Here is an 18796-nt window from a genome sequence, read left to right on the forward strand (position 1 = left end):
GTTATTAGACACTCCTGCAAGCTAGATGTCCAGCTGGAGTAAATGGATGTAAGTCCACGGAGGTGGAATTACATCTGTTTTTATAGCTGTCAAGAGCCTGGCTCAAAAGGCTTGAGTCAGATGGTGCTATAGGCTGTTGAGCAAAACTATCCTTGAAAGGCAATGGGGAGTTATACAGGATATAATCAGGCAGGTTTATTTCAGCTGTAACGCTTCCATAACATGCTGGACTGGTGCAAAAAAGTCATTTTTTCCCTGATCATGCACCCAGTAGGGTAGAAAATGCAGTCAGAAGTAGAGTTGATTGGCAATATTGCCATTGACTCTCTTTTTTTTTTTTTTTTTTTTACTGAAATTGGCCATTTTTCCCCCTAATTGAAAATTGCCATGACCAAAAAAAAAAAAATAAGAATCAAATGAAAAGACAAATGATGTGCAAAAGTTTTTCATTTGTTTTAATTCTTTTAGTTTCTTTGATGGAAAAAAAATGAGCACCCTCAAAACCTGGCTCTTCTGAGGGAAATGGTTCCTACAGGAGTTTCCCATCTTTCTTTTCTTTTTTTTTTCTCCCCTTCCCATCTCTCCATTTTCCAACTGGAGAGGGGGTGAGGGGTCTTGAAAATAACACTTGAAAGTTGCAGTCTTGTTTTCATCAAAAAAAACCTGGGGGAAGTTGTGGGAAATGTAGGAGCAGGGAAAGAAAAGCATTTCAAACTCTCCCACAACCAATCAATAGGCATTTTTCAACTACCTCGACCTGGGAGATTTCTTTTCTTCCTGATGGCAATGGGCTACGAGCATCCCATATGGCAATGTTTGCGAAAGGGCTAAGGGAAGGCTTAATTGTCTCACCCCAGCTGTGATGAAGTAGCCAGCTGGAAACAGCTGCTATAAAAGGCTGCAGCCCAGAGTGAAATGTGGTGGTAGGGGAGTGGGGTGCTATGGTGTAGGTGGAGAAGAAGCACTATGAAGGGGAAAGACAGGCAGGGAAAGCAGAGTGCAGCGCAAGGAAGGAGCAGTCAGTCTTCTGCTCCTTAATACCGGGTCTGAGGCTGGAGGGGGGAGGTCTGGGTTTCCTTAACTCCTCTGCAGATTGAGAAGAGGATCCGGCTGGGTTATAGGCCCTCTAGATTGGGAATGGGATCTTCTCCTGAGAAAAATAAGCCTTTAAATCAGACACTCACGCGTGGTAAAAAGATTGCTGCAGCCAGGTCTGGCTGCAAGTATGAGCTATGGAGTATAAAGGAGCCCTCTGACAGGGCTCTTAATTGCCTCCAGTATCTGATGATGAGCTAGGTAGGCTGGAAGGGAAGAAAAAAAAAAAGGGCAATGTCTCTTCAGTGGCATTTCAGCATCTCTCCAGTCTTTTCAGTGGGAGACTGATCCTTCTTGGCGATTTTATTTAACTCTTGGCAGCTGGCTTTCTGATGGAGGGCTCCCTAGCCTGTCTTTCTATGGGCAGAGTTTGAGGCAACATGCAGAACACTGCTAGTGTTCGATGCCTGGGACAGGCGGGTTAACACACTTTCTATTCTTGGGAACTTTAGCAGTCACAAGTACTCCAGAAGATGTTGTTAGTAGTAAAGCACCATGTCTCAGCAGTGTAATGAAGCTGCAAAATAAAAATGTATTGAGCAAATGCAATTTTGTGTTTTATTGATAGGAGGATTTCAAGCAGGACACTGAAGGGGACAGTACCACCCCGCTCAGTGCTGGTTAGGAGTGCTGTGTGCATTGTGGCCTTTGCTACTCGTCTCTGGATCCTTTCCAGCATCTCTACATCCTTAAAATGCAAAGACGATAGAGGAGCTGGACTGCCAGCTGTATGAGGAACGCTGGAGAAAAACGGGCATGCTTATTTCAAGAGAAAAAGGAGGTGGGGATCAGCATACTTGTTTGCAAATATTTGAAAGGCTGCTAGAAAGAGGAGGGAGAATAATGTTCTCCCTTGCCAGAAAGAGCAGGACATGAAGCAACAGGTTTAAACTGAGTTAACTGAAAGCACATTTCAATTAAAGCTCAGAAAGAAGCATCCAAAGTTCACCCACGACACTAAGCTCTGGGGAAGTGCAGCCACGCATGGGGGTAGGCTGATGATCCAGGTGGGCCTAGACACATTAGCCAGATGGGCGAACCAGGACCAGATGCTGTTCAACACTGAGAAGTGTAAAATGCTCCATCTGGGGAGGAAAAATCTGCAACAAACTTATAAGCTAGGTGGTGCTACACTAGCTAGCACCACATCCGAAAGGGGCCTAGGAGTCATAACTGACCATAAAATGAATATGTCGCCAGTGTGATGCTAGTCACCAGAGCAAACAATATGCTGGCATGCAGCAGCCGATGCATCTCAAGCAAAACTAAGGATGTTATTCCCCTGCTGTACTCAGCACTGGGGAGACCGCAGCTGGAGCACTGCGTCCAGTTCTGGGTGCCGCACTTCAAGAAGGATGTGGAGAAGCTTGAGAGTCCAGAGATGAGCCACTCATATGATTAGAGGCCTGAAGAGAAAAAGCTGACAGATATAGCACACCTTGCCGGGGTTATTTGACCCCTGCAGTCTTTCCTGCCAGGAGCAGGAGGGCTGGACCCAATGAATTCACGAGGCCCCTTTCAGCCCTAAACTTGTGTGAATCCTTATTCTAAAAACTGTAGGACAATGGAACAGGCTGCCCAGGGAGTTGGGGAATCTCCTTCTTTGGAGGTTTTCAAGAACGGTTATCTAGGACGGTTTAGGAGCAGCGCATCCTGTATCGTGTAGTGGGGATTAGATGACTCTCTTGAAGTTCCCTTCCACCCGGGGAGCTAGCACACTTCTGAAAGTGTGTACACAGGGAGGGGGAAAATGGGTGGTAGTAAGGAAGAGTCTCAGCTTGACATGGACACGTTTAAAGGAAAAATGATCTTTAAGAAGAAAATGATCTGTGTATTTATCATTTATATGAAGAGAATTAGAAGCAACAAGCAAATTACACTTGTTTTCTTTTCTTTTTTTTAATTTCCTTGGTTATTGGTACCCAGCAATGTTTCATTTCCCGTGTCTAGTCAGTCACTTCTGGATTTTCACACCAGTTCACTGATGTTGCAGGTGGGTCTTTACTGCTACTAAATAAGCTTCATGCCCATTAATGGCTATTAATTAGTTTTTAATTTGTTACTGCATGGAAACACTTTTATTAATGCAAGGCATTACTTCAAAAGAATACCTGAAGCTACAACAGCTTGACAGCATCTCTTAAATAACACTGGAGCGACTCCTGCCTAGGTTTCCATCAGGATCCTCTCCCTGTGAATCTTAGTGCAAGCGCAGCCTGTAGTGATCATATTGTTAACATAGCAATGAAGCATTTTTTGAATGAACTCCAATTTCCTTACGCAAAGCTTGAAAATAGCTTTACAGGGAAGATGTACAAGTGATTCGAGAAGAACGCAATTCTCTCCGAGAGGCAGGGTGTGGAGCTCCTGTGACTAATTATGTCTACTTGTAATATATTATTAGGTGCTGATATCCAGACAGAGCATGGTTCCTGGTAAACGGAGGTGGACCAAGCTAGAACGCATGCTCTGTGCATGTTTTATCCAGTCTTTGGACAGGAACCATGTAGTTGATTTATTGTTCTCAGAGAAAACCCCAGTTTAGGAAAGAAAGGACTGTGATTCTATGAGCTCTTGCGCACACAAATTACATGGATGGTGGTCATGTAAGTAGACAGAGAGATATCCACATGTAGGGACAGGAGTTTCAGCCATGACCCTTTGTGCATGTATCCCTCCATCAGATTTTTCTGCAATCTTGCACAGAAATCAGCCAGGATGTACTGAGGAGCACAATACTCCCCTGAGGTCTCAGCCTGACATGGACAGTGGCTCTTTCAGCAGTGCAGTAGGTCATGCTAGAGCACAAGTGGCACACGGCAGACTGGAGAGGGGGCAGACAGCACAGCAGCAAATAAAGCAGAAAGCAGAACAACAGATTAGGCAGGGAACCCAGGACAGGGAGTAGACAGCAGAGCAGTAGATGAGGCAGGGGAAGCGGATCAGAGTGGCACTTAGGACTGGTGCAGGGCTACTTGGCGTCATACCTGCCAAGAACTAATGGACTAGAGAATCCCTGAGGTCCCTTCCAAGCCTAAGGTCCCAAAAGCTCCTAGCACAAAGAACTGCAATGCCGCTGTGCAGTTTGAGCCATTCTTCAAGTTGACTAACAAGTGACACCACTGGCAGAAACCAAACAGACGGAAAGCAAATGGAGCCAATCAGGACTTGGAAATGTTTATTAGCTGGTCAGAAATGTACACTCATTAGCACCACTGTTAACGGAAGTGGATTTTGAATGTAAAAATCACTGAGTGTTCACAGCGGAAAAACCAGGAAGTACAAAACCATCCTATGCTGTCTCCTAGAATCACTTCTTCAAGACCCAGATTTCAAATGCAAGACTTTTTTTTTTTTTATTAACAGTTGCTCCTGGTCAGAGAAATTGTTCTAAGCAAGACCTTTCCTGTCTTTCCCCCCTAACCAAATACACACAGAGAACAAGCTAAATGCCCCCTCCCGCCCCCTCCGTGTTCCCCAAAGGATAGCAGACTGTTTTCTTCCAACCCTATCCACTTTTCAAAGCAGGCGGGTGCTGTCCATGACTGACGGTGAACGATTCCCGGGGAAGAGTCGTTATCATTGCATTCTGGCGATGGGTCCAGTCTCCTTGAGAAGCCACTGAAGAGCTTCGTGTCGGCCTTGCCTTTCCAGCTCTGCCCCAATCACCTCCCGGCACTTCTGATGGTAATTGTTCACCCAGTCACACTAGAGAGAGAGCGACAAGCGCACTGCTGAAGCAGATCAGGAACAGGCGAAGCAGTGCTTGGCCTAGTCACATTTTGTGTTTGCAACTTCTGCAGCTCCCAAGAACTTCCTCAGAGACCCAAGGGCCCTCCTAATCTATAGGACAAGGTCATTAGTGTGGGACAGACTCTTGGCTCAAAGAGCTAGGCTCACATGTTCAGAAGCAGCTCACAGACTTAGGGGGCTTTTATGCACATGCTCCAGGAGTTGGGCAGGGGCCCCTTAATTAGAGCAGCTCCAAGAGTCGCTCTAATTAAAGCATCCGGAGTGTCATGTATATCAGTATCCCCACCCTGAAAAATGGCAGTGGGGGCACTTTAATTAAAGTTCATTCGATGAGCTTTAGTTAAAGCACCCCCACTGCCATTTTTCAGTGCAGGGATGCTGATACACGACGCTGGAGCCATGACGGGTGCAGTAATTACCACGCTCACACAGTAATTACAGTGCTTTGGAGCAGCATTGCTGAACATGTATAGGCACCCTGGGTGTCTAAACTAATGTACTCAGGACCCAATTTTCAGTGGAGTGGGGGGCTCCTCACAAGAAACTCTCTCTCACTTGAGTGAGCTTTAAGGATACTATAACACCTCTGACAATCAGCATTTCCAACAGGGCACCCAAAATCGTCAGTCACCTCTGCAAATTTGGGCTATACACTCCCCAGTCATTAGATACCTGAATATGTGCCCATTGACTTCAACAGGACTTTGCCCTGAGTAAGGAATGCAATATTAAGCCTGGGGCAGATGGCATACTGCATGGGACCTCACTCAGGGGGCATATGTGGAATTATTGGAAGGAAGGACTCATCAGTGGAGGGATTTGAAGCAGGTGAAGTCATGCTCTGGGTGTCAAAACAATAGGACTGAAACAGAACAAGAGAGATGGGAATGTGCTACAGGGAGCAGGGGAAGTCTGAAAAGATTAGAGCAGAGATTATGTCAGAGATGATGTCATCAGAGGTATTTAGCCCCCTGTGGCCTCATCACCCCTGGAAAATATATGTAAAGTGGCCCTGCAAGATGCTGAAAAGAAAGCCCACTAGTCTGGATCTTTTAATGGATGGGCGGGGGAAATGCTTTCAAGAGGAGGAATCACTCCTGCCCTCACCTCTTTCTGCGTCAGTAAATGAACATCAACCATTTTGGTCTGGATCGGAACCAGGGTCAATGGTTCAAAGGTCAGGCTCCCTCTGTTCTTGAAGTTGTACTGCAGAGGAAAGAGGAGACATTAGCTCTAGCTGGGCACAACCCTCGCTCTTGGTGCTTGGTGTAGTTTGTCTGGCTCGGAAGCAGAGTACTCCACTGGACTTCCAAATGCATTTACTCAGGACCTGCTCCAAAGCCCACAGAGGTCAATAGCCCTTAAACATCAAACCTAATAAGGCTTTGACAAAGAAGGAAGCAAACTGGAGTTGCTCATGTCTCCTTTCTAGACATTTCAGCCCAAGTAATTCAGCATAAAATTAAAACATCCTTTTTCAAAATCAAGTTGGTTTTAATAACAGCTTAATCCTGCCCTACTCAAAAGATGGGGGCGAAGAGTCTATTCTTGCTACATCAGCTAGAGATTCCCCATGCCAGCCATGCTGCACTCTGCACTGACACCCAAAAGTCAAGAAAAAGAGACTATGGCCCATGGATATCCAACGAAAGGACATTTTACGAAGTCTTAGGGTAATATATGTACAGCGATCAAATTGATGAGTTTTTAAGGAGTAGCGCAAATTGCAACAGCATTGTCCTCAGTATTTCTGTTTACGAGGAGAGACCTAGAATCATTCTTCACTTTAAAGAAAAGCTCTTTATAGGTTTCCCTGGAGAAGAGCATGTGCAAGTAGAGTCCCTCACTCCTGTGGCAAAGCTACAGCTCAGCATTGTCCTGCCTCCAGTTCTCATTTAATTCAAATGCAAGAGAAGTTAACATTTTTGCAAACACCAAGTCACGGAAAAGTGAGAAGGGGTTACTCAGGCAATGCCCAAGACAGCCACTCACCTTGGTTTCAGCAGGGACCACGAGAACTACATTTTCTATTCGGATCCCAAAAGACCCATCTTCATAGTAGCCAGGCTCTGCAAAGAGAGATGATAATCAATCAGTCCTTGTAACACTGTGTAGATACTTATTGTAACGGCTAAATGTCCTGCAGAGGCACTGGTTAATCCAGGTGGCTAAACATTCTTAATATATGGTGACTAAAGAGGTGAAATGTTATATTTCACCCAGTCTGCATGGATATCCAAGCAGTGTGACTGACAACGTTCTCACAGAGAGAGAAGACCCTGAGCATGGGGAATGACCTGAACTCAAGAGAAGAAATTAAATTATGCACCACGTGTGTTTGGCTGACCAGAATTCTACAGGAATTTTCTTACCAAAAGGAAAGAAAAGCATCTAGTTTTAAAGGATGCCCATTGTTTCCAGTAGATTTCTACTTAAGGATCTTACTAACTTGAATGAAGTCTTACCATCCTTCAGGAAGAAGCTAGTAACATATAAGTTTAAATGTGGCTCCCAATGAAAATCATATAATGACAAATGATTTAGGCAGGGGTGGATACAAGGGGCTGTAGAAAAGCCGTTGCAACCCCCTTTGATTACTTCTCCAGCCAAACTTTAAAACCAGCTACCCAGAAAAGGTAGCACCATTTCTATTCGAGCAGTGCTGAGGGAATCCACTGACTTCATGGCTCATTATAATGTACCTGATTCCTGCTAATCTTTCTTCACGCCACTGGTGTCAATGACCACCTCCCCTTTTTAATGGTCTTAATGTTTAATGTAAATTAATCTAGTTTATCATTTCTTCTGGAATTTTGCTGTCTTGCTACTCCTGGTAAACTAATCTCTCTCTCTCTCCTATTTCATAGCCATGTGCACTGTTGCAGCCCTGCAACTGAAAACCTTAACTCAGATGTGGTAATATTAACACAGCTGAACATTTTAACTCAAGTGTGAAAATGACTGACAGTGATGTGTTGGATACACTGTCAAGTCACTCAGGGAGACTGTATTTTGTTCTATGAAACTGAATAAGAGAAGTATATTTAACTATAATGACTATATGACTAATAAAATACCATACTTACTTGATTATAAGACAAGGTTATTCCCCACCCCCCCAGATCAGCACGGAGGACAAAAACCCTCATCTTACATATGCATACAAGGAAACCTCATTAAATACACTGTCTGTCTTTGAACTGTTGCCAAAAGCAGCACATACTTAGTAATGGAAACTAGCTATGAAGCTGATTAAATGCAGCCAACACTATGCATGACTATACAACCCATGGATCATATTAGGCAAACATGCTGATGGGAACCTACCACAAGGATAGGTCAGTACAGCACATCGGAGTAAGATATATGGTTGTGCCCATACAGCACAGTCCCCCTCAGTACTGACTCTTTCCCAAGTCATGGTGAGCCACTACACTGGACACATTTTGATTTACTCTTCACTCCCACTGCTGAGCCGCGTCTTTCTTTCCCAATGATTCCTTTTTCTTCACCTGCCTTAAGTGTCTGGTAAACATCACCAAACAGGACCCCAAACAGTTCACCCAGAACCCCTCTTGCCCCCTCGCTCAGCCCATCACACATGATTAGTGTGGCCCTGCCCCCCATGAGGTGGTACTGGAGCAAGTAGTCCTATACCTCATCTGCATATATTTTTTTTGGAGGATCCCAGGAGTCATGAGTGGCAACTAACTAGTACATGAATCTCTTGGGGGTGGGGAACATCTGGAGTACACACATATACTGAGCAGTGCTGAGCTGTGGGGTCATCATGGCTTGAAATGCTGTTGACTCCACTGAGGCCCAGCCCAAAAAAACTATACGGTACATCCTGAGCCTTTGGCTTTGGATTAATATCATGCATAGTTTGTGCTATATAGAAGTAGGTGACAAAATGTTACTTAAAAGTGGGTTTATAGAGCACCTCTGCTAACACTTGCAGCAGTTTTAAAAAAGGTAACATGCATCAATTCTGGATGAACTAAACTGATGGGTACTATATGCAAAGTACTACAGTTACGTCTATTTCAAAGTCAGTTTTTTTCCAATTTGCTTCTCACTTCCATGTGCTCAGGGAAAGCAGGGTCTGACATTAGAACGGGGGAAGGGACTACAGGGGGAAGTTGGAGAGAGGCAGAGTTACTTGTGGATTCTATCTGAAGTAAGTGTAAAAGCAACTTGAATCCAGATTTATTTTCCCTGCTGTAGTCAGAGGGGAGGGACAAATTCGAGACAAACCTCCAATAATTAGACTTCATCCTGGAAAATTATATCAAATTCATAAATTTTCCATATATCAAATCTAATTATTTGGAGGGGATTACTGGTTTTATAATCGGGGTGTCTTGTATTTGACTAAATATAGTAATATCTTTGGACTATTTATGCCTAGTGTGTTGTGTTTTTTCAACTTTATAAGGCAGGAAATCTAATGTGCATTCCAATAAAATTATATTTGTTTTTGCATTGATCTCAAACTGAGGAATGTAGCACTGGGCCCTTAGCATCCACACCCCGCTTTTCAACATCCTATAGCCTCCAACAGGCAGAGGCACTATCTGCAAACCACTGACTCTGGAGCACGCCAGTCTGGAACGTGTTATGCCCTACAGCTGGGTCTCAGGCGTGTCAGGATTTTGGCTGGCGACTAGTACAGTTAGAAAGTTTGGCTTCACCGGCGTATTTATCACACTGCTAGGGAAGCAGAGTCACGGGAAGGTTAAATGACTGCTGCATGGTCCAGTGACAAAGCTGGGATTAGCTCCTCGGAGTTTAGACACCCCTGTCTCTGCTGCACCTAAAAACAAACGTATCCTTGAAGAATGAGAGATTGTTCCCATGCCTATCTTACCACCTAACCTGGTTTCCCATCAGTATCTCCAGACTAACAGTGACACAGGCACGAACCGGGAATCAGGCCTGTGGCATCCCGATGGACTGTGGGGGTCTTAAGAAACTTGTCCCAGCTTAGTCAGGTCTTCCTCTAGATATCCTGAAGTAGGAATTACTTGGCAGACTGATAAGGCAGGAAACATCCCTCTCCACTGCTTTTCAGACATGTTCCCTAAGCAGTTTGTCCTGCTCCAACCATATAGTTAGTGGGGCTGAATACCATCAGAGACAACCATGCCAGCTTCCAGGGGCTCGTCAGCAAAGGTCTTGTAGCTAATGCCACATGGGCCCTCATGCACGTTCAAGAAAGAACCGACTCCATGTCCCGTTCCATGCAGGTAGTCCAAGCCAGTGTCCCACAAGGCAGAGCGGGCAAAAGAATCCAGAAGATGACCTGCAGGACAAGGGCAAGAAGCAGACAATTAGCAAGAACTGCACACGCTGGATGACGGAGTGTTTGCAAATCCCACTGGCAGCTCAGACCATAGTCAGGGTACGGGAGAGTTGTAAAAGCCCAAGCCATTACGAGTTATAAAACAGACACAATCTAAGAAGCCTCACCATAGTACCCGTTTTCAAGTAAAGGAACTTAGTGTAGCTGTCCTAGTCAAAAGGTCCTCCCCAGGTGTCTGCATTATTGAAACAACCACCCTAGTTGTCATCACACTCAATACAGAACCCAGAGGGCAGATGGCCCATAGACAATGCAAAGCTCTCTCCTCTTCAAAAGACATCGCCCTGTAGGCAGGACTGGAGATATGATTAAGAGAACAAAACGGCCATCCCTTTTCGCACGATGCAACAACTACAAGTTAACTAGAGCACCAAAATGGGGAGCGTGCCCATCAGTTTCAGTGCCCGTATGGGAAAATCTAGCCTCTGCCATTTTAAATGCTCTCTGCTTTTTGCTTCAGGTTCTCGTTTCTGTTGATGTATCCCCACCCACTCAAAGGCAAACAGTGAACAATTCTAAAATGGTATCTCAGACTGGAAAAAATAATACTGCAACAAATTCTGTGCATGCGTGTGCCCGTGCATGTGTGTGTACGCGTACACACATCCATGTACCACTGTCCTCTACTGGGTGGAATCAGAAGAGCTGCTTTGTGCAATATGGACCCCCTAATCTTAACAGCTAAAAGGAGATCCTCCATTAGCTCAAGAAGCAGCAGTCTGCCCTTCTAAAGCAGGAGATCCGAGTTGTCTCTTTGCTAAGGCCATGGAGTTTACAGTAGCCACATTATATAGCGCAAAAACAGCAGCAAAGTTCTAGGTGGCCACAGGTATCTTATAATGCAATTGGCAATGAAAAGTTACAACTTCTGAACTAAAGAGAGCTGCAACTTCCCATTAGCTCACATGCGTCGGCTCAAGGAATTCAGTGCCAGCCGGTGTTAGAAGAGCTAGATCAATAAGCATAATCCAACTTGATGGTTACACAGAGACCCACAATAAAAGATTGCTACATTTGCCTACTGCACTTGAAGCTGTCAAGCTTCATTCTCTTCTAAATGATCAGCTGATCCTTCAGGCACTACCATCATCAGCCCTCCTGTCTGCTCAGGACAATCAGCAACCAACCTTTGGTGCCATTTGGGAAGATGGCTGCGCTCACAGCGATGTGGCCCTTCAGGACGTAGGTGAAGCACTCCTGCCAAGGAAACACAATGGAGTAAGACAAAAAGTATCATTCTTCACCAGCTTTGAAGAAAAAGCTGCATCCTGTAGGTCACCAAAGCATTACAGAGATTTCCTGAAGACCCCGCCCCTGCTTTCTATGAGACAAAAGGAAAGCATGATGAAAAGATCAATTCTGAGCAGAAAACATGACTTGGCAAGTAACGCTTTTTAAATGGATTCAGGCAGGAACCAGGTGGACTTTGACAGATTCCCCTAGAACATGTTTTTGTTTGAGTCCCTGTGGCTGTATTTCCCTAATATACTATAAAACCTTGCAGAACAGAATTGCATATTTAAATGACTTTCCGTATGCCACAGAATGACTCAGTGCAGGGTTACTTACATACATACACACATACACACAAGGGTCCTGCACATTTCCATGCTGGTCCTGTTCCCAGGAACAGCACAGAGGGCATGGCAGAGAGATTGTGGTGATAAGTGTATCTAGACAGACAGACTGAGACCTAGCGTACCTGCAAAACTGCATTAGTATCATTAGAAATGGGATTTTAAATGGATTTAGTTGCATCAGTGTAAACATTCTTACACTGGCTAAATACTAGCTTAAAATCATGTCAACCAGGTTGAAGCCAGTACCAGAGCTGATTTTTAAACTGACTTTGGTTTAACCCTGCATGACACAAACTGGTCGTGTACATTCTTGTCACATTAAGGCTCGTTAGTGGAGTCAGTTAAGTGACCGTGTTTGAGGCATGCTTCCACCAATCGGGGTCTTCTCAGGGGCCAGGGTGGGGGAAGTTTGATTTCGAGATGGCAAATATGCTATTCTATAATTTATGGAGGGTAAATTTTGGAAGTCTAAATATTCCCAGCTTCCTTTTGAATCACTCTCAGGGCAGCTGGCTGGCATACAGCACATCACTCTGATTCCACAGGACTGAAGTGGTTTTCTAGTTCTAATTTTTACAGTTTTCCTTAAACCATCCTTTAAAAGCAATGATTGCTCCACTGTTTCTAGTACTATGGTCCCAATGGCAAAGCACGAGATGTCCAATTACCTTTTCATACGCTGATGGGGTGCCAAAATGCATTGTCCTAGTCACATCCGTCGTGCCGTCCCTTCCAAACAAGAGCAAAGTCACGCAATGTAAAAGAGAGGAACCAGGAAGATCAGAATGGAAAGAATCCATTTTTACCCTTCTAATAATGCTGGTCATTTCCCATTAATGTAAGCACAGCAGGAAACACTGGATGAAATTCTCCAGCCTGCCTTATCTTGAAATCTATGAATTCTTGAGCACAGCTATAAGAAACAATATTGTTTACAACTCAAATGTCATCTCGGATCCCCAAGGAGACCAAAGCTCTTAGACATGTAGAGTAGCACTAAAATGCAGCTAACTTGAGGGTGGGTAAAACATACAGAGCACATTTACACCACACCGAAGGGAAGGAAGAATTACAGTTCACTTGTACAAAGTTGAGTTAGAACAGTTACTGTGTTCTTAAAAAAAGGATGTACCAATGACAGCTAATGGCTGCAAAAAAAAATGTCAATGGGATTAGTGCCTACTTTGTCCTCCAGACACTACAACCCAGTATGTTTAAAAGTAACCCCTGAGACAGTGACAAGAACTTGCTCTCTGACAATCAGCTCTAGTTTGGCATTCATAAACCCAAGAGGCCCCAAAATGAACATTTAGGCTTGAAACATCTGTCCCTATGCAGCTACTTGAGACGATGCACACAGACTGTGGGCATAAAGAATGCATGATTTACCTTCTAGGCAGTGTCAAGCTCAGCCTCTCTGCCCTGATATGTGGTGAATGGCACTGATGTCCCACTCATATTTTATTCGAGGGGCTGCTTTTCATTGAGACACTACGGGAATCGTTAATTAGGCCATCGAAGGGAAAGATCTCATTGTCGAAATCTTATCAAAGTGTGTTCACACGGCTCCTTTTCAAAGCCCTTTACAAAAGGCTGCTAACAAACGCCAGAGCTCAAAGGAGATGGTTCCTCTCAGAGGACCCATCAGGTCTGCTCTGCTCCCTTGCTGAACAAAGTGCTTCTAATCTATTTACACTGATAAAAATGTCCCTTCTTTCATTTTTAATGAAGTTAGTGCTTGTGACAGGTCCCAGAATAAACAACCTGAGACTGAGGCTACAGACTGGAGCTGTCAAACACGCACAAAGATAACGTAGCTCTCACCAACCACATGCCCAAGACATGAACTACCTCTAGGGAAAGGAATCCCAAACCCAGGACTCTACTGACCAGGCAGACACCACATAAGCCCTGTAACAACACAGAATGGGGATGTCCTCTTCCCAGACTTCCCTGCATTGGCTTCCTCTTATCACTGGACCAATGTGTTGCTGACCGAAGCCCCCTACCCCAGCTGAGCAAGACACCCTGCCTCACCAGTTGAAGTGTACAGAGAGAGAGCAGGTCTGCAGGACTGCTGCTCATCCCTCATATGCAGGGGGTAAGAAGTGAGCAAGTAAGGTGGAGAATGGACAGTTTTAACCTGGCTCCCCAAAGCCCCAGCTAGCACAGCTGAAATATCACAGAGAGTAAGGTCATCTAAAGCAGCTGCTAGCAAAGGGCAGTAGCCGACTCCATCCCTGCTAGACTTGACACAGGCAAAGAAGGGCTGCAGCTCTGAATCCCACTTCCCACCCTGGTGTGCTCCCAAAGAGATGCACACTGAAGAAGTTGTGTTGCTGCAAGGATGCTGGCAGGCGTTACACAGCAAGGTTTGACCAGGGCAGCCTCCTTCACACATTCACATGTAACCCACCACAACAACGAGCCATTCAGTCCTTTGTCTCTCCAACAAGGGTGCCAACAAGACCCCAATTCATTTCACTCGAGGGCAAGAGGCAGCCAGTTTAGAGCCAGCTGACCTGAACTACATTCATGCTGGCGACCTAGAAACTTTTTTTATTTTTAAAGATAATTACTCCATTTCCTCATGAAAGCTTCATTGAGGCCATTGAGACCTTCCAAAGGACAAGGGTACAGTAGAGAAATGCCTTGAGAAACAACTCCACAGCACGCTGCAGCATGTCCAGCTTTGCAAAGTTTATCAAAGCTATGAAGCATCCAGCCCTGCAGACTGTTAGCAAGGGGCAGCAGTTCTTGTGGAGTGTATCTGAATTAAGTGTAATAGCAACTCGAATCCACTTACTTGTACTGAGCTCCAGAATCCAGGAGGTAGATCTCACTCACGGACAAGGTTCTGTTGGTCTCAGGAACTGGCCTGTTAAACGAAAAGTTATTTGTCCCATCATTATAAAATCTCTTTTCCACAGTCCCTGCTCAACCGCAATGTCAAGAGCAAGGTTAGACCTGCTGCCTCCACTTTCTTGTTTAAATGATGGAATTTGCATTAAGTACTGAGCTGGGGCATGTAGGGATGAGTGTATTTAGCCTTAGCAAATTCCACAAAGGGCTTAAGGATGGGTATGTTCCTTCCAGCTAAATCCTCAGCATGTGTACCTGACCCCATTTCAGCACAGCTTCCTCCCTAACCTTCAAACAGGCGAACAACCCACCCCCTTTCCCCAGCTGTCAACAGGAGCCAGCACTCTCTGCAGAATACCTAGCAATAACCTCATCAAACAAGTCACCTCAACAGGAAGGTGCAAGTGGCTGAGCTTTCCTGTATCCAGCAACACAAGTCTCCAGATCAAGGCTAAGTGAATGCAGAGGTGGAAACAAAGAAAATCTTCACTGCCCCTTGCATGGCCGAGGCCTAAACATTTAGGCTGTTTTCATGCCAGGGCTTAAAATGAACCATCAGTTTCACCTCCACTCCCAGCTCATACACCAGATTACGGCCCACTGTCTGGGTTGAACTAGCTACCACTTCAGATGGCTCCATGGTGGTGCAATGGACAGTCCCAGCTGGTGCATCTGGGTCTTCGTCCAGGGGCAAGGACACTTTGCCCAAAGATGATCAACAAGGACATTTTTCCTTAGCTGAACCAAATGCTTCCTCTTGTCTATACTCAGCTGTGAGTCCAAGCAGCAGCAATTCAGGATGCTGTAAGTGCACTTGCTGAAGAAACACATGAGCTGCCTTTCTCTTACTTGTAGTGAATGATAGCGCCATTCGGGCCAGTGCTCGATATCGTAGCAAAGCTCAGCTCCACAAAGTCATTCTGTTGGCTGGAAGGAAACAGCATGGTTACATCAGGCAAGAGCAAAAGGTCAGAGGAAGCTGAAGTCACCAGCACCATCTACATAACGGCAGTCGCAGAAAGCCTCATAACCTCTTTCTCCCCCTCCAGCCCACTTGCCCCAAAATGATTCCCTCCACCTAAAAAACACTTTAGTCCTGTAGAGCCATCAGAACAAGCTTCTCCACTGAGGTCACCTTAGAGAGGTACAGGAGTCAAGCACATTAGGCCTTCATCCCGTAACTAGCTAGGCTCCTTCCCTCTATCTTCAGTCGGTCCTCAGCAGTACCTAACTACTTCAATCCCCACGCAGCCCAGGGCACCAACACCCTCTCCAGCTCATGTTCTTAAAACTGCAAGCCTAATTCATACACACTTACTCACGACCATTTTTAGTTTGGCATCTAAGTACGTGTGCAGAATCCGAGCCCCTCATGGACATGAATGGCCCAGGCGCTGCACTTCATAAAAAAGTCATGTTGGAAACCTAAGCTGCCTGGAGAATCCCACTCCCTCGTAATTGTCCTCTGAATACAAGAAAAGTGATCTGCATCCTACTGATGGGGAAAGCAAGACCTATACTCCCTAAACCCAATCATGTGACTCGAATTATGAGACCACCTTGGCTACCCGCTCAACCGTCACAATCCAAACCGCCTTCCTTCTACTGTGCAGAGTCAGGAACCAGCAGCAGCAAAGAGTGGCAAGTAGGATCCAGGTAGTCAGGACCTGTTCCTCCCCACAGCCTTCCTTCACTGATGGCTAAGCAATGGTGATTTAGCTTCCAAATACCACAGGGTAGGAGCATGCACACAGACAGTTACCAGGACACAGCCAGCGCATGGTAAAGCCCCGTCCTCTTTATGCCCCATAGTAAAACACCCTCGCAAAGCAGTTTCTCATCAGGTAACATGCACCTAGGGAGGAGTAAGTTTTCTAAATAGTCAAATCATAGAATCATAGAAGTCGGGTCGGGAGGGACCTTGTAGATCTTCAAGTCCGACCCCCCGCCTGGGCAGGAGAAAAACTGGGCTCAAATGACTCCAGCCAGATAGGCATAAAGACTCCTCTTAAAGACCCCCAGGGGAGGAGCCAGCACCACTTCCCTTGGATAAGGCAGCAAAAGACAAAAAAGAGTCAGGGGGCAGAAAAAAATCCTGAGTGGTTGTCGCAGAGCACTCGAGTGCCCTGCACCTGAGCAGAGGAACAGCTCGGGAGAGACCCCTAGTGGCAAGAAGGGGGGGGCTCAGCTGCCAGTGACCAGGGCAGCCAGAGTCACAGGTGCTGGTTGGTAGGGCAACCGGTGGGGCCAGCTGACAGGAAGGGGCAGGGCCTGGCCCATATAAGCCCAGGCAGGAGGCCAGTTTCCCTCTGGCGACTGAGGGAGGAGGAGCTCGGCTAGTACAGACGGAGGGGAGAGCTCTGACTGTGTGACCATCCCCTGGTCGCTGCTGGGGTTGGAGTGTTTTCCTGGTAGGGATTGAATGTTGTTTGGCCAAACGGTTTAGCTTTTTATGTTATAGCCCAGGTGCTTTGTGTTTGTGCGTTTACTGTTTTAACCAGAGGACCGGGTGAGGCTATTAGGGGTTGGAGGAGGCCTCATAGGGACTCCATGGTAGCATGGGGACCCTGGTGCCAGACAGGGCACAGCATTTGGGGTCCATTGGTCCCAACCCCAGAGCAAGGGGGGCCATGAGGAGCCCCAAGGAGGTAAAGGAGAGAGCCAAGCCACAACAGGGCCCAGGTCAAAAACTACGTCAGTACCATCTGTGAGGCTTGGGTTGCGGTGTAGGGGTGGAAAAGGAGCCGCAGATAGCGCCCCCTGGCACTGGGGCACAAAGTGGGCAGCCTCCTGCTAATTACATCAGTCAATTTAATCAATTAAGATCAAGGCATGGCAGGCGAGTAAGCAGGTGGTTGGCCCATAACAGGAGGGCGGAGCCACCAGAAAAAAGGCTCCAGTAGAGATACTCCTGTCAGTTTTACCTTACCTACGAAACTCCTCTGCTTTGTCTGCAGCAGATATTTCTGTCACAGTGCCCTTTGGAACCTAACAGACAAGATTTGGGTTAAGTTAGCAAGCCAACTAGCAAAGAAAATGCAAGAAATGATGAGAGATGCTTGGTATTTACACTTTACAGAACCCGGTCTCACATCTGAACATGGAAGGCAAAGTTACACATATAGAATCCTAGAAAAACTGAGCAGGACAGGACCTTAAGAGGTCATCTAGTCCTGCAGCCTACTCAAGGCAGGGTCATCCCTCCCTAAACCATCCCAGACAAATGTTTGTCTAACCTGCACATAAAACCTTGCCAGCACCTTGCTGGGTAATCTGATCCAGTGCTTAACCACCTTCCAAGCTAAAACATCCAACCTAAAACTTCCCTTGTATCCAGATCTCATCTTACACACCAGTAGCTGTTTGCTGGATCAGGCCCTGAGCTGAAATGCAAATATTTTGACACCAGAAATGATGTAAAGTAAACAAGATTTAACTTTTTTTTTAGTATTCTACATTTTTAGCACAAATGCTCGCAGAATGCTTTTCTGCACAGACCTCAAAGTACATTGCCAAACAAAGGGGAGATGCATGTTACATTTTACCCATCACTGAACTGGCTGTACCACAGAGGTAACCTATTTCTCCCATGCCTGCACAGCAGGCAAAGGAAAGAACAAGCAGCAGGAATCATTACATGAGGCCAGATTTACCAGGGTACTGAAACACCTAAAGATGCCAGTAAGCAGCCAGGGGATTTTACAGGTTAAGTCAATGGGATGTAGGCACCTAACTGAACTCACCGAACACCAGGGGCTATTCTGAGAATGGCCCTGTAACATTGCACATTGTATTAGGGTTAGATGGCTCTGCCTTTTAACCACCTCAGATAAAAGCCAGCCTGTCTGAAAAATTTCTCCAGCCTTGCCTGGAAACCAGACACAAACCCACAACATCAGACGGTGGAAAACAGGAACCACAAAACCTACCAGAGAACAACAGTTTTAAGTGCTCTAAAGAATATTCATGACTACTTGCAAGTTTATGCTAATGAAGAATTTTATTATGCAATAAAATCCACAAGTTAAAAAATGAGAGATTAATACTGTACCTCCTTCTCCAGCCAGTTAAAGAGCTCACACAGGGCAACAGCATCTTTAATCTATATTAAAATGGGTAAAGTAAAAAAAAAAAAAAAAAA

The 18796-nt window shown here is 45.6% G+C and overlaps 1 protein-coding gene across 1 annotated transcript in view; it reads right to left on the reverse strand.

Annotated features, from left to right (window-relative positions):
• Positions 1-4256: 4256 nt before the first annotated feature.
• XPNPEP1 (X-prolyl aminopeptidase 1) overlaps positions 4257-18796 on the reverse strand; it is a 38924-nt gene continuing 24384 nt past the window's right edge. The window contains exons 11-20 of the mRNA XM_019502778.1: positions 18707-18757; positions 17585-17643; positions 15505-15582; positions 14600-14671; positions 12462-12522; positions 11341-11410; positions 9980-10153; positions 6841-6917; positions 5956-6054; positions 4257-4803 (exon numbers count right to left, since the gene is read on the reverse strand). Coding sequence (XP_019358323.1) covers positions 4675-4803; positions 5956-6054; positions 6841-6917; positions 9980-10153; positions 11341-11410; positions 12462-12522; positions 14600-14671; positions 15505-15582; positions 17585-17643; positions 18707-18757 — 870 coding nt within the window. The 3' untranslated portion in view covers positions 4257-4674. The remainder of the gene's footprint in view (positions 4804-5955; positions 6055-6840; positions 6918-9979; positions 10154-11340; positions 11411-12461; positions 12523-14599; positions 14672-15504; positions 15583-17584; positions 17644-18706; positions 18758-18796) is intronic.

Source organism: Gavialis gangeticus, unplaced genomic scaffold, assembly GCF_001723915.1.
Source record: "Gavialis gangeticus isolate Ggan-Ray unplaced genomic scaffold, GavGan_comp1, whole genome shotgun sequence".
Classification (NCBI taxonomy): domain Eukaryota; kingdom Metazoa; phylum Chordata; order Crocodylia; family Gavialidae; genus Gavialis; species Gavialis gangeticus.